Raw genomic sequence first — 11571 nt, 5'->3', positions numbered from 1 at the left:
AAAGGTTTCCTTTTTTATTTTATTAGAAAATAAAGTGTTTATTCAAAGAACGTTAAAAGGCCAGGACCTGTGTGGGGTTGGCATGAGGCGGAGGAGCGAATCTCGGGCTCAGCCAGGCTGGGCATGGGGCTCCTCTCCGTGGAGTATGGGCCTCAGGGAGGCTGGGGTGGGAGGCCCCAGGGTCCGGCAGGAGGGCAGGGGGTGGTCAGCCAGCACCAGGGCGCAGTGTAGAGCTGGGGCAGCAGCATTTGCGGGTTCAGCAGCTCACCAGGTACATCCCTGTGGGGGCGCAGCTGTGAGGGGGAGGGGTGGGGAGGAGGGGTACGGGAGGGGTTCCCTGGCTCTGACCCTGGGATGCTTCAATCATCCTTGTCCTCTTCAAAACACCCCCGTAACTCATAGTCCCTGTTGCCACTGGGCCCCAGGAGCCCCTTGTTGGGGGAAGGAGAACAGGGTGGGGCTGGAGGAGGGGGTGGCAGGGGGCACTTCGGGCTCCCTGGCTGGGGTCCTTTCAAGGACGTCCTCCAGGGGCCAGCCCCAGATACACGGGGCCCTGACTCCTTGCCCACCTGTGCCCCCCATCTGGGGTCTCCTGGCCCCAACACCCACCTATCCTTCCCAAGGATCCCCACACCCCAATCCCTCCCCACACCCCGGGGCTTGCCCCCATAAGGTCCCGGCTCCTGAGGTCACCCAGCAGCAGGGTTGGGGAGTACCTGTGGCAAACCTCCTCTTCACCAGCGACATGCGGTAACCGCTGCCCACCAGTTCCAAGTCCACGCCCGACAGAGTGGTCCCCTCGCTGGTGAACTGTGCAGCCACGGGGCTGGGTGTGCTGGGCCCTGAGAGCGGCTCCCAGCTGGCAGAGAGGCGGCCAGAACCTGGGGAGACCTGCAGTCAGCTGCGCCCTGGCACCAGCCCCCGTCCCAGCTGTGAACCAGGCTCATCTTTGGCCCACACCTGAAGCCCTCTGTTCTGTGGCCTTTATGTGCCCCATCAGACCTCCCTTTGATCCCCTACATCTGTCTCTCCTGGCATCACTGGGCTTTGTGTGGCTGACAAGGGAGTCCTGCCTCAGGGCCTTTGCACCTGCTGTGTCTGGCCATCTGGCCCTGGGACGCCCTCTCCTTCAGCTTTTTTTTTTTTTTTTTTTTAGAGACAGGGTCTGGCTCTGTTGCCCAGGCTGGAGTATAGTGGTGCAATCATAGGTCACTGCAGCCTCCAACTCCTGGGCTCAAGTGATCCTCCCACCTGGGCCTCCCAAAGCACTGGGATTACAGACCTATGCCACTGTCCTTGGCCCTCCTCCAGCTTTTTTTTTTTTTTGAGACAGAGTCTCGCTCTGTCACCCTGGCTGGAGTACAGTGGCACGATCTCGGCTCACTACAACCTTCACCTACTGGGTTCAAGTGATTCTCCTCCCTCAGCCTCCCAAGTAGCTGGGATCACAGGTGCATGCCACCACACCCTGCTAATTTTTATATTTTTAGTAGAGACAGGGTTTCACCATGCTGGCCAGGTTGGTCTTGAACTCCTGACCTCAAGTGATCTACCCACCTCGGCCTCCCAAAGTGCTGGGATTACAGGCGTGAGCCACCACACCTGGCCTTTTTTGTTTGTTTGTTTTTGAGTCAGAGTCTGGCTCTATTGCCCAGGCTAGAGTGCAGTGGTACGATCACGGGTCACTGCAGCCTCCAACTGCTGGACTCAAGTGATCCTGCAGCCTGGGCCTCCCAAAGCACTGGGATTACAGACCTATGCCACCCAGCCCGGCCCTCCTCCAGCTTTTTAAAGACTTCCTCAATGCCCAAACTTGCCCGCCCTCAGTATGTCCCCAATTCTTCCCCAACATAAATAAGTGCCTCCCACCTGACCCTAGTCCCTCCCACCCAGCCCTCATGCACAACCACAGCTCACCGCCTGCCTCGGACACATCTGGAAGCCTCCAAGTGAGCCGCTTCTCCTCCAGGTTCCTGGCAGAGAAAGAATCTTAATCAGGGCTTCCCCAGAGAGGATGCTGAGAGCCCAGGGTCCCGCCTCAGCTGCCTCCTGGCTGTGTGACCCCAACAAACCTTCTCCCCCACTTCACCTCAATTTCCCCATCTGCGAAATGAGGGTGAGATATGGAACAGCCGTGGAGCCACACAGCCTTGCAACACTTCTGTGTGTGTGTGTGTGTGTGTGTGTTTGTTTTGTGTTTTTTTGTGGTTTTTTTTGAGATGGTGTCTCCCTCTGTCGCCCAGGCTGGTGTGCATTGGTGCGATCTCTGCTTACTGCAGCCTATGCCTCCTGGGTTCAAGCGATTCTCCTCCCTCAGCCTCCTGAGTAGCTGGGATTACAGGCGCCCGCCACCATGCCTGACTAATTTTTGTAATTTAATAGAGACAGGGTTTCACCATATTGGCCGGGCTGGTCTCGAACTGCTGACCTCAGGTGATCCACCTGCCTTGGCCTTCCAAAGTGTTGGGATTACAGGCATAAGCCACCATGCCCGGCTTCCTTGCAGCACTTTTAGATGACGCATTCTGTCCTATAAGTCTGGCTTCTTCACAACAGACTTTTTTTTTTAATTTTTGTTTTTTAAGAGATAGTTGTCACCCAGGGTAACTCCCTGAAGCCTTAACTCCTGGGCTCAAGTGATCCTTCTGTCTCAGCCTCCCGAGTAGCTGGGACTACAAGAGCACACTACCACGACTGACTATTTTTTTTTTTTTTTTTTGAGACAGAGTCTCACTCTGTCGCCCAGGCTGGAGTGCAGTGTCATGATCTCAGCTCACTGCAACCTCCACCTCCCGGGTTCACGCCATTCTCCCACCTCAGCCTCCCAAGTAGCTGGGACTACAGGCACCCACCACCACGCCCGGATAATTTTTTTGTATTTTTAGTAGAGACGGGGTTTCACTGTATTAACCAGGATAGTCTCGATCTCCTGACCTCGTGATCTGCCCATCTCGGCCTCCCAAAGTGCTGGGATTGCAGGTGTGAGCCACCGCACCCGGCCTGACTACTTTTTAAAATATTTTTTTGTAAGGCTGGGTGCAGTGGTTCATGCCTATAATCGCAGTCCTTTGGGAGGCCGAGGCGGGTGGATCACCTGAGGTCAGGAGTTCGAGACAAGCCTGACCAACATAGTGAAACCTCATGTCTACTAAAAAAACACAAAAATCAGCTGGGTGTGGTAGCAGGCACCTGTAATCCCAGCTACCCGGGAGGCTGAGGCAGAGAAAATCGCTTGAACCCGGGAGGCGGAGATTGCAGTGAGCTGAGATCGTGCCACTGCACTCCAACCTGCACGACAGAGCGAGACTTCACCTCAAAATAAATAAATAAAATAAATAAATAAAATATTTTTTGTAGAGATGAGATCTCACCATATTGCCCAGGCTGGTCTCAAACTCCTGGCCTTAAGTGATCCTCCCACCTCAGCCTCCCAAAACACTGCAATTACAGGCATGAGCCACTGCACCTGGCACTCATCACCCTTAGTGCTAAGCAGGGTGGGCTCACAGTTAACGCTCAGGCCGAGGGTGCACCCTTTAATCGTTGCATCAGGGAGAAGGTCTGGGGTTATGGGGGAAACTGCTGAGTTTTCCTTGGCCTCCCGCACGCCCTCACCAGGTGGCAGCCGGCTGCAGGCGGACGTTGGTCACAGGCTCCCCCACAGGCAGCAGGATCTGGACGTTCGTGAGTGGTGTGGGCACAGCCGTGGCACCGGGCCGGTAGCCGTACTCCACTGAGACCTGGGTGAGGGTGGCTCCACACTGCCAGTGGGCACTGAGCTGCAGAGGCACAGACTGGGGACCCGGGCGGGAGAACTAGGAAGAATGAGAATGAGAGAGAGGACACAGCTTGGGCCATCCTGTCTTGCCACACCATGCACTATTCAACCACCTTGACCCTGCGATGCACGCACCGCCCCAAGGGGGTCCAATCACAGGGAGATTTGATGGATGAGAGGCTGTATTACACCAGGTTTCCAGCAGGGGGCAGGAGAGCGCCTCATTCTAACAAAGTCTCCCAGGGAAGTTCAAGTGTAAGGTTCCGGGGCTGGGCTGCTTCTAGTTCATATAAACATACTATCTGCAACAGGGGATGCATGCTCTCCCACACTGCCTACTCCTCCACCGTTCATTCCCGACCCACACTGCCTACTCCCTCACGCTCATCGGCTCTCACAGATTGGATCTCTTGAGGTCAGGAATTCGAGACCAGCCTGGCCAACATGCAAGCGCCTCCATGTCTGCTGCCGGCTCACCGTGTCCCCCACTCCACCACCTCCTCCCGGCCCCATATGGGTGGCGCACCTGGTATCGCAGCAGCACCACGTTGTAGTAGGAGGCGGTGGGGTTCTGCTCTGCCTGGCGCTGCAGGGCTTCGGTCAGAGCTGCCATGTTGAGCCAGAAGTCTTTGGTCTCAGGGTCACTCTGGGAGGGGTCACTGCAGAGACCCGGACTGATCACCCCAATCCTCGGGACATGCCTTCCCAGGGCTCCCAGCATTCAATCTACCCCTTCCTAAAGATGCAATTTCCTGGCCCACCCTGGGCCCAGCAAAGCCCTACCTGGGTGGTTGTGGTGCGGGCAGTAAAGGAGGGATGGAAAACAAGGGTCAGAGAGGGCAAGTTACTTGCCCCACGCCACACAGCAAATCCCAGGAGGTGGCTGGGTGTGGTGGCTCATGCTTGTAATCCCAGCACTTTGGGAGGCTGAGACAGGTGGATCACCTGAGGTCAGGAGTTTAAGACCAGCTTGACCAACATGGTGAAACCCCATCTCTACTAAAAATACAAAAATCAGCCAGGCATGGTGGCACATGCCTGTAATCCCAGCTACTCAGGTGGCTGAGGCAAGAGAATCGCTTGAATCCGGAAGGCGGAGCTTGCAGTGAGCCGAGATCACGCCACTGCACTCCAGCCTGGGCAACAAGAGCAAAACTCCATCTCAAAAAAATAATAATTAAAAAAAAAAAATCAAGCCGGGTGTGGTAGCTCATGCCTGTAATCCTAGCACTTTGGGAGGCCAAGGCAGGCGGATTGCCTGAGCTCAGGAGTTCGAGACCAGCCTGGCCAACATGGTGAAACCCTGTCTCTACTAAAATACGAAAGAAATTAGCTGGGTGTAGTGGCACGTGCCTGTAATCCCAGCTACTTGGGAGGCTGAGGCAGGAGAATTGCTTGAACCCAGGAGGCGGAGTTGCAGTGAGCCGAGATGACGCCATTGCACTCCAGCCTGGGCGACAGAGCGAGACTCCGTCTCTATAAAAAAAAAGAAAAAAAAAATCCCAGGAAGCAGAGAGGGAACTCAGAGTCCGGAAGCCCGATCCCCAGCAGCCTCCGAGGTCCTCTCCCACTGCCCCTCCATAGTACCTGAACAGCAGATCGGCGTTGGGCTGGAAGTGCTCAATAGGGGTTGTGTGTACAAGCCGGAAGCTGAGGACAGGTGGTGGTGGGGTCCCGCTGAACACACGCACGATGCCAGCAGGGAAGGTCATGGTCAGCTCCCCAGTTACTCGAGCCAGGCAGCTGGGGAGGATGAGGGGACTGGGTGTTGGCTTAGGGCTCTGCCTGGTGCCTCATCCTCCCCCTTCTCCTGGTTTCACTGGTGCCTGTGGCTCCCCAGACTCCTCGGATCTAGGAGGATGGCCCTGATGATCCCCCGTATCCTTTCCCCCAACCTCCTCTTTCGTTCCTGCCTGGACAGGAAGAATCCACCCTGGGCTGAAGGAGGCAGGAACATCTCCATCCCTAGTTCTCTTTTCTCCTAGGCCACCAGGAAGCTCAAATTAAAATGTTCAGTTTTTTAGCTATCGTTTGCTTGGGTTTTTGATCTGACACTCTCCTCTTCTTCATGGTTTGACTTTCAGATCTTTTCTGCTGAAGGCCACCCCAATATATATATCCCTGCACTCCGCTTGTCCCTAACCCATGCCCTTACCCACTTACTGGGCCTAACTTCTAGTATTACTCCCTTCATCTCAATGCCCATGGCAGCCTTGGCGTCTACAGCAATGCATAGCCCTGCTTAAATGCTCTCCTATGGCTGGGCACGGTGGCTTATGTCTATAATCCCAGCACCTTGGGAGGCTGAGGCAGGTGGATTACTTGAGGCCAGGAGTTCGAGACCAGCCTGGCCAACATGGTGAAACCCTGTTTCTACTAAAAACACAAAATCAGCAGGGTGTGGTGGCATGTGCCTATAATCCCAGAATTACTCAGGAGGCTGAGGCAGGAGAATGTCTTGAAACCAGGAGGCAGAGGTGGCAGTGAGCTGAGATCACGCCACTACACTCCAGCCTGGGCAACAGAGTGAGACCCTGTCTCAAAACAAACAAACAAATAAACAAACAAACAAAAAGTACAATAATTTAGTCGGGTGCAGTGGCACACATCTGTAGTTCCAGCTACTCGGGAGGCTGAGACAGGAGAATTGCTTGAACCTGGGAGGCGGAGGTTGCAGTGAGCTGAGATTGTGAGATTGCAGCACTGCACACTCCAGCCTGGGCAGCAAGAGCGAAACTCCGTCTCAAAAAAAAAAAAAAAAAAAAAGGCCCTCCTATGGCTCCACTGCCCTCAGGACAGGGGCCTGGTCACTTGGCTCAGTGTTCAAGGCCCTTTCACCATAAGACAGACCGTGAAGCACATCTGAAAGCTGTCCCTGCTGGACTCCCCCAACACAGATTTCCCACGGGCCCTGTCTGCCCATCACTGGGTACCTGGGGCTGTGGCCACGGAAGTAGGCGTGGACATACTCCGTGAAGGCTGTGGCTATGGGCAGGGCATCCTGGGAGCCCAGGACCACAGGGCTCGGACCCCGGGAGACTCCTGGGGGTGGTGGGGAGGGAATGGGGAACAATGGATAGACAGCATGAATATAGGCTCCAGGCTCGAGACTCCCCCTGCCCAACCACACCTCTGCCAACAGAGAAGCCACCCACCCAGACCAGAGAAGGTGACACTGAGGCCCAAAGCCAGACCCAGGACCGCCCTCACGTACCGTGTCCTGTCTGGGATAAGAAGCTGGGCCGTTCCAAGGCAGTGCTGGCGGCTAAAGAGCCCAGTGGGGAGGGGCTCAGGGAACGAGACTGGAAGGGAAAGAGACAATCTTGGCTGTGAGTGCCCCAGGACCAGTGCCCAAAAGCAGACCCCAGAGGCGACCCCCAGTCCAGCTCCTGCCACGCCCCCTCACCTACCAGGTCCCCGTTGCTACGTGTGAGAGGGCAGGAAACCTTCCTAGAGCGAAGTCTCCTGGGTGGGGCTGCCAGGCCCTCCCTGGCTGTGGGGTCAGCAGGTGCAGGCATCAGGTCTAGGAGCGAGTACAAAGAGGCACTGCTGAGATGCTGCCCGGGGCCTCTGGGGCCTCCCCAGGGGCACAAACTCAGTCAAAATCTTAGGAGGTGGGCTTTTCTGCAGAGACCCCCAATGGGTCTGAAGTCCTGGTGTTGCAGAAAAGGTGCCAGACAGGACTGCAGATACTGTCCACACCCCCAACCTTCCCAGACACCAGAATGGTGGCCCAATAAGGGGTGAGCTCCCCATCACTGGGGGTATGCAAGCAAGCACTGAAGGCTTAAGACGCAGGCATGCTGTAAGGGGGATTCAGCAGAGGATTTTTAGCCAACATTCAGCCATTTTGTGACCTCTACCCTTTCCGAGAACCTGACTGCAGCCACCTACTGTGGTCTGTGTCTGAGTCTCATGCCTTTAATACCCAGGCTCCCCTCCCTCTCCTGCTTCCTCAGGGTCCTGGTTCTGTTCCATCTATGAATGTGCTCCCTTGCTTGCCTACCTCCCCTCCCACCTACCTCCCCTCTCACCTGTACCGCAGGCTCTGCTCCCCGCTCTACCCGACTTTCTCAGCCTCAGCACTGCGGATATTTGGGGGCTGAACCATTCTTGGGGGTGGGGGCTGCCCTGTGCACTGTAGGGTGCTGAGCAGCAACCCAGGCCTCTACCCACTGAATGCCAGGAGCACCACTCCTGCCTGGTGGTGACAACCAAAAATGTCTCCAGACACTGACAATGTCCCCTGGGGGGGCAGAATTTGCAGGGTTGGATAAGAGCCTCTACTCAGGCCCGGTGGCTCACGCCTGTAATCTCAACACTTTGGGAGGCCGAGGCAGGCAGATCACCTGAGGTCAGGAGTTCGAGACCAGCCTGTCCAACATGGTGAAACCCCATCTCTACTAAAAATACAAAAATTAGCCACGTGTGGCGGTACGCACCTGTAGTCCCAGCTACTTGGGAGGCTGAGGCAGAGAATTGTTTGAACCTGGGAGGCAGAGGTTGCAGTGAGCCAAGATCACACCACTGCACTCCAGCCTGGGCAACAAGAGCAAAACTCCCTCTCAAAAAAAAAAAAAAAAAAAGAGCTTCTTCTGCCCCCACTCTGTGGTCTCCACCCACTCAGCTCTCCCTTGAACGGGCTCCAGCCTGGCCCTTTCCTATGGAGGGTGCCAGGAGCCCTTGTTGACACTACTGGGGACCTCGGGTGGTCACAGCCCACAGTCCCTCTGACTCGGGGGCTTCCCATTCTCCTCAGGCAGCCCCCAGGAGCCCATCCCGCCACCCTCCCCCCATCTCCTGCTGTCCTCCTGTCTCCAACCCCTCTGGGCTCCCCGGCTGTCCTCTCCTCTGCTCTCCCTGGGCGGCTGCTCCTCCTGTTTTGATGATGTCTTCAAGGAGGGGGTGCTCTGACCTGACCTTCCCCACACTCAGGGTCCACTGTGCACCTGACACCTAAAGGCCCAGCCTCGACGTCCCCCACCCCCCCCGACTCCACCCCTTCCCCATCCTCCTCCCTCCCTTGTCTCCGCCCCTTCCCCATCCTCCTCCCTCCCTTGACTCTGCCCCTTCCCCATCCTCCTCCCTCCCTTGACTCCGCCCCTTCCCCATCCTCCTTCCTCCCTTGACTCTGCTCCTTCCCCATCCTCCTCCCTCGACTCCGCCCCTTCCCCATCCCCCTCCCTCCCTTGACTCTGCCCCTTCCCCATCCTCCTCCCTCCCTTGACTCCGCCCCTTCCCCATCCTCCTCCCTCCCTTGACTCCGCCCCTTCCCCATCCTCCTCCCCTTGACTCCGCCCCTTCCCCCATCCTTACTCCTTCGCCCTCTCCCCTGCAGCGACCTGTCCACCTACTTCTCCCACTGCCACCCTTACCCCCATCGCCTACTTGCCTCCCTGGTTGCCTCCCCAGTCTCTGGTTTCTGCCCTCACTCCCGAAGCTGCCAGAGGGAGCCTGTGACCCCTGAGTCAGGTCCCGCCCCTCCCCTGCTCATGGCCCTCAGCGTTACTCAGGGTAACATTCACAAGCCCTCCCTGGCCCCATCAGGCCCTTCCTGGTCCCTGCCTTCTCTTCCTCCTCCTTCCGTCATCACCCCGTTCCAGCAGGCAGACCTCCTTGCTGTTCTTCAGACAGGCCTAGCGCGCTCCTGCCCCAGGACCTTTGCAGGGGCTGTGCCCTCTGCCCAGCACGCCTTTCCCCTCATGTCCACGTGGTTCTGTCCTCACCTCCCTCAAATCTCAGCTCAGATGTCCCTTCCTCAGGGAGGGCCCCCACCTGGCACCCGCTACCGCCTGCCTTGCTAAATGTCCATCTCATTATTGTCCCTGCAACGGTGGGAGGTTCTGCCTGCCTGATCCTGGCTGTGTCTCCAGCAGCCTGATCAGGCCCTGCCCAAAGCAGGCGCTCAATCCCCCGCCCAGGGTTCCAGCAACTCTCAGGCCCAGGCCCGCTGGACTCACCTCCTCCGGCCAAGGCCTCCAGCCCCCAGGGGCCTGGAGACGAGGCGAGGGGCTGCGGCGAGTCTGGCAGAGGCGGTGCCCGGATACCCCTGGCCTCTGGGGGTGGCGCCCTACAGCTGGGCGGGCTCTGCGGGGTGCCTGGGCGGGGGACCCAGGAATCTGGGGAGGGGCCAGGTGCCGCGTGGGACGGAGAGTCCAGGCCGGAATCCTCCACGTTTTCGGGCGACGAGGAGGAGAAAGGGGAGGGGCTGGAGGTGAAGCCCAGGCTGCTAGAGCCTTGGGGAGGGAAGCGGGCGGTCAGCTCCGACCCTCGCCCACTCAGAGTCCCTGCCCATCCTCCTGCAGGCCACGGCCACGTCGAGGGAAGGTCAGGGGGGCCCCCATTCAAAGTTCTTGTGCACGCCCCCAAGGCTACGCCTTCTGGTGACTTCCCTCTCCACAAATGTCCGGCCCATCCACCCAGTCACCGCCCACTGGCCAAGGCCCCACCCTATCTATGGCCCCTCCCACGCGCACTCTGGCCCCGCCCACCCCTACACGGACTAGTCCTCCCTCCAGCCTGGCCTCCAGGCGACCTCATTGGCCTACCTTTGCAATGGCCCCACCCAACCTCCCTCCGGCCACACCCATGCCCTCCAATCCCTTATCCCCATCACCTGTAAAATCTTCGTGGTCAAAGGCTGACTCCAGGGGCGGCCCAAAGAGGTTCTTGGACACCTGTTCCTCTGACTGCAATCTCTCTGCACAGCTAGAGAGGGTGAGGCCAAGAGGGCTGCTTCTATTTTTCCCAAGCCTCATCCCACCCTGGGGCCTTTGCACATGATGTTCCCAGTCTTTTTTTTTTTTTTAGACGGAGTCTTGCTCTGTCGGCCAGGCTGCAGTACAGTGGCACGATCTCAGCTTGCTGCAACCTCCGCTTCCTGCGTTCAAGCAATTCTCCTGCCTCAGCTTCCAGAGTAGCTGGGATTACAGGCACCTGCCACCATGCCCGGCTAATTTTTGTGTTTTTAGCAGAGACGGGGTTTTACCATGCTGGCCAGGCTGATCCCAAACTCCTGACCTCAAGTGATCTGGCTGCTTTGGCCAGTGCTGGGATTACAGGTGTGAGCCACTGTGCGCAGCCTGTTCCCAGTCTGGAGTTCCATTTCCCCAGTTCTCTTCATAGTCACCTCCTAGCTCCTCTTTGGAACTTAGCTCTAAGTCACCCCCTCAGGGAGGTTCCCAACCCCACCTCAAGGGAAGTCACCTCCTCCTGTCTTCGCGTCATCGGCTTTAGTTTCTTCGTAGCACTTAGAAGTATCGAATATGCTCTAACTTATTTGCTTTTTTTTTTTTTTTTTTTGAGACGGAGTTTCCTCTTGCTGCCCAGGCTGGAATGCAATGGCGCAACAGTGGCTTACTGCAAGCTCCGCCTCCCAGGTTCAAGCAATTCTCCTGCCTCAGCCTCTCGAATAGCTGGGATTACAGGCATGCGCCACCATGCCTGGCTAATGCTGTATTTTTAGTAGAGACGGGGTTTCTTTATGTTGGTCAGGCTGGTCTCGAACTCTCGACCTCAGGTGATCCGCCTGCCTTGGCCTCCCAAAGTGCTGGAATTACAGGCGTGAGCCGCCACGCCTGGCCCTATTTGCTATTCTTAAAATCTGAGTCACTAGAATGTGACTCTGAGAAGGGAGACCTGTCTCAGAACCCAGGCCCTAGAACGGCACAGGTACACAGCAGGCACTCAATAAATGTTCATCAAATGAATGACTAAATGGTCCCTCAAAAGCCAGCATGGGCCAGGCACAAGGGCTCATGCCTGTAATCCCAGCACTTTGGCAAGCCGAGGTG

General features: G+C 57.0%; 1 protein-coding gene across 12 annotated transcripts in view; it reads right to left on the bottom strand.

Moving 5' to 3' along the window:
• FCHO1 (FCH and mu domain containing endocytic adaptor 1) overlaps positions 1–11571 on the bottom strand; it is a 40854-nt gene continuing 29283 nt past the window's right edge. For 5 of the 12 annotated variants that reach the window (XM_055372116.2, XM_055372127.2, XM_055372117.2 and 2 more), the window contains 11 exons: positions 10395–10486; positions 9739–10014; positions 7189–7301; positions 6993–7080; positions 6712–6820; positions 5366–5521; positions 4305–4437; positions 3616–3815; positions 1918–1973; positions 717–881; positions 1–293 (listed from right to left, as the gene is read on the bottom strand). In XM_055372116.2, coding sequence (XP_055228091.1) covers positions 265–293; positions 717–881; positions 1918–1973; positions 3616–3815; positions 4305–4437; positions 5366–5521; positions 6712–6820; positions 6993–7080; positions 7189–7301; positions 9739–10014; positions 10395–10486 — 1417 coding nt within the window. In that variant the 3' untranslated portion in view covers positions 1–264. The remainder of the gene's footprint in view (positions 294–716; positions 882–1917; positions 1974–3615; positions 3816–4304; positions 4438–5365; positions 5522–6711; positions 6821–6992; positions 7081–7188; positions 7302–9738; positions 10015–10394; positions 10487–11571) is intronic. The other 7 variants (XM_055372121.2, XM_055372124.2, XM_055372123.2 and 4 more) reach the window with 3 other exon arrangements.

This window comes from Gorilla gorilla, chromosome 20, assembly GCF_029281585.2.
Source record: "Gorilla gorilla gorilla isolate KB3781 chromosome 20, NHGRI_mGorGor1-v2.1_pri, whole genome shotgun sequence".
Lineage (NCBI taxonomy): Eukaryota > Metazoa > Chordata > Mammalia > Primates > Hominidae > Gorilla > Gorilla gorilla.
This window is presented reverse-complemented; position numbering and strand designations above follow the sequence as displayed.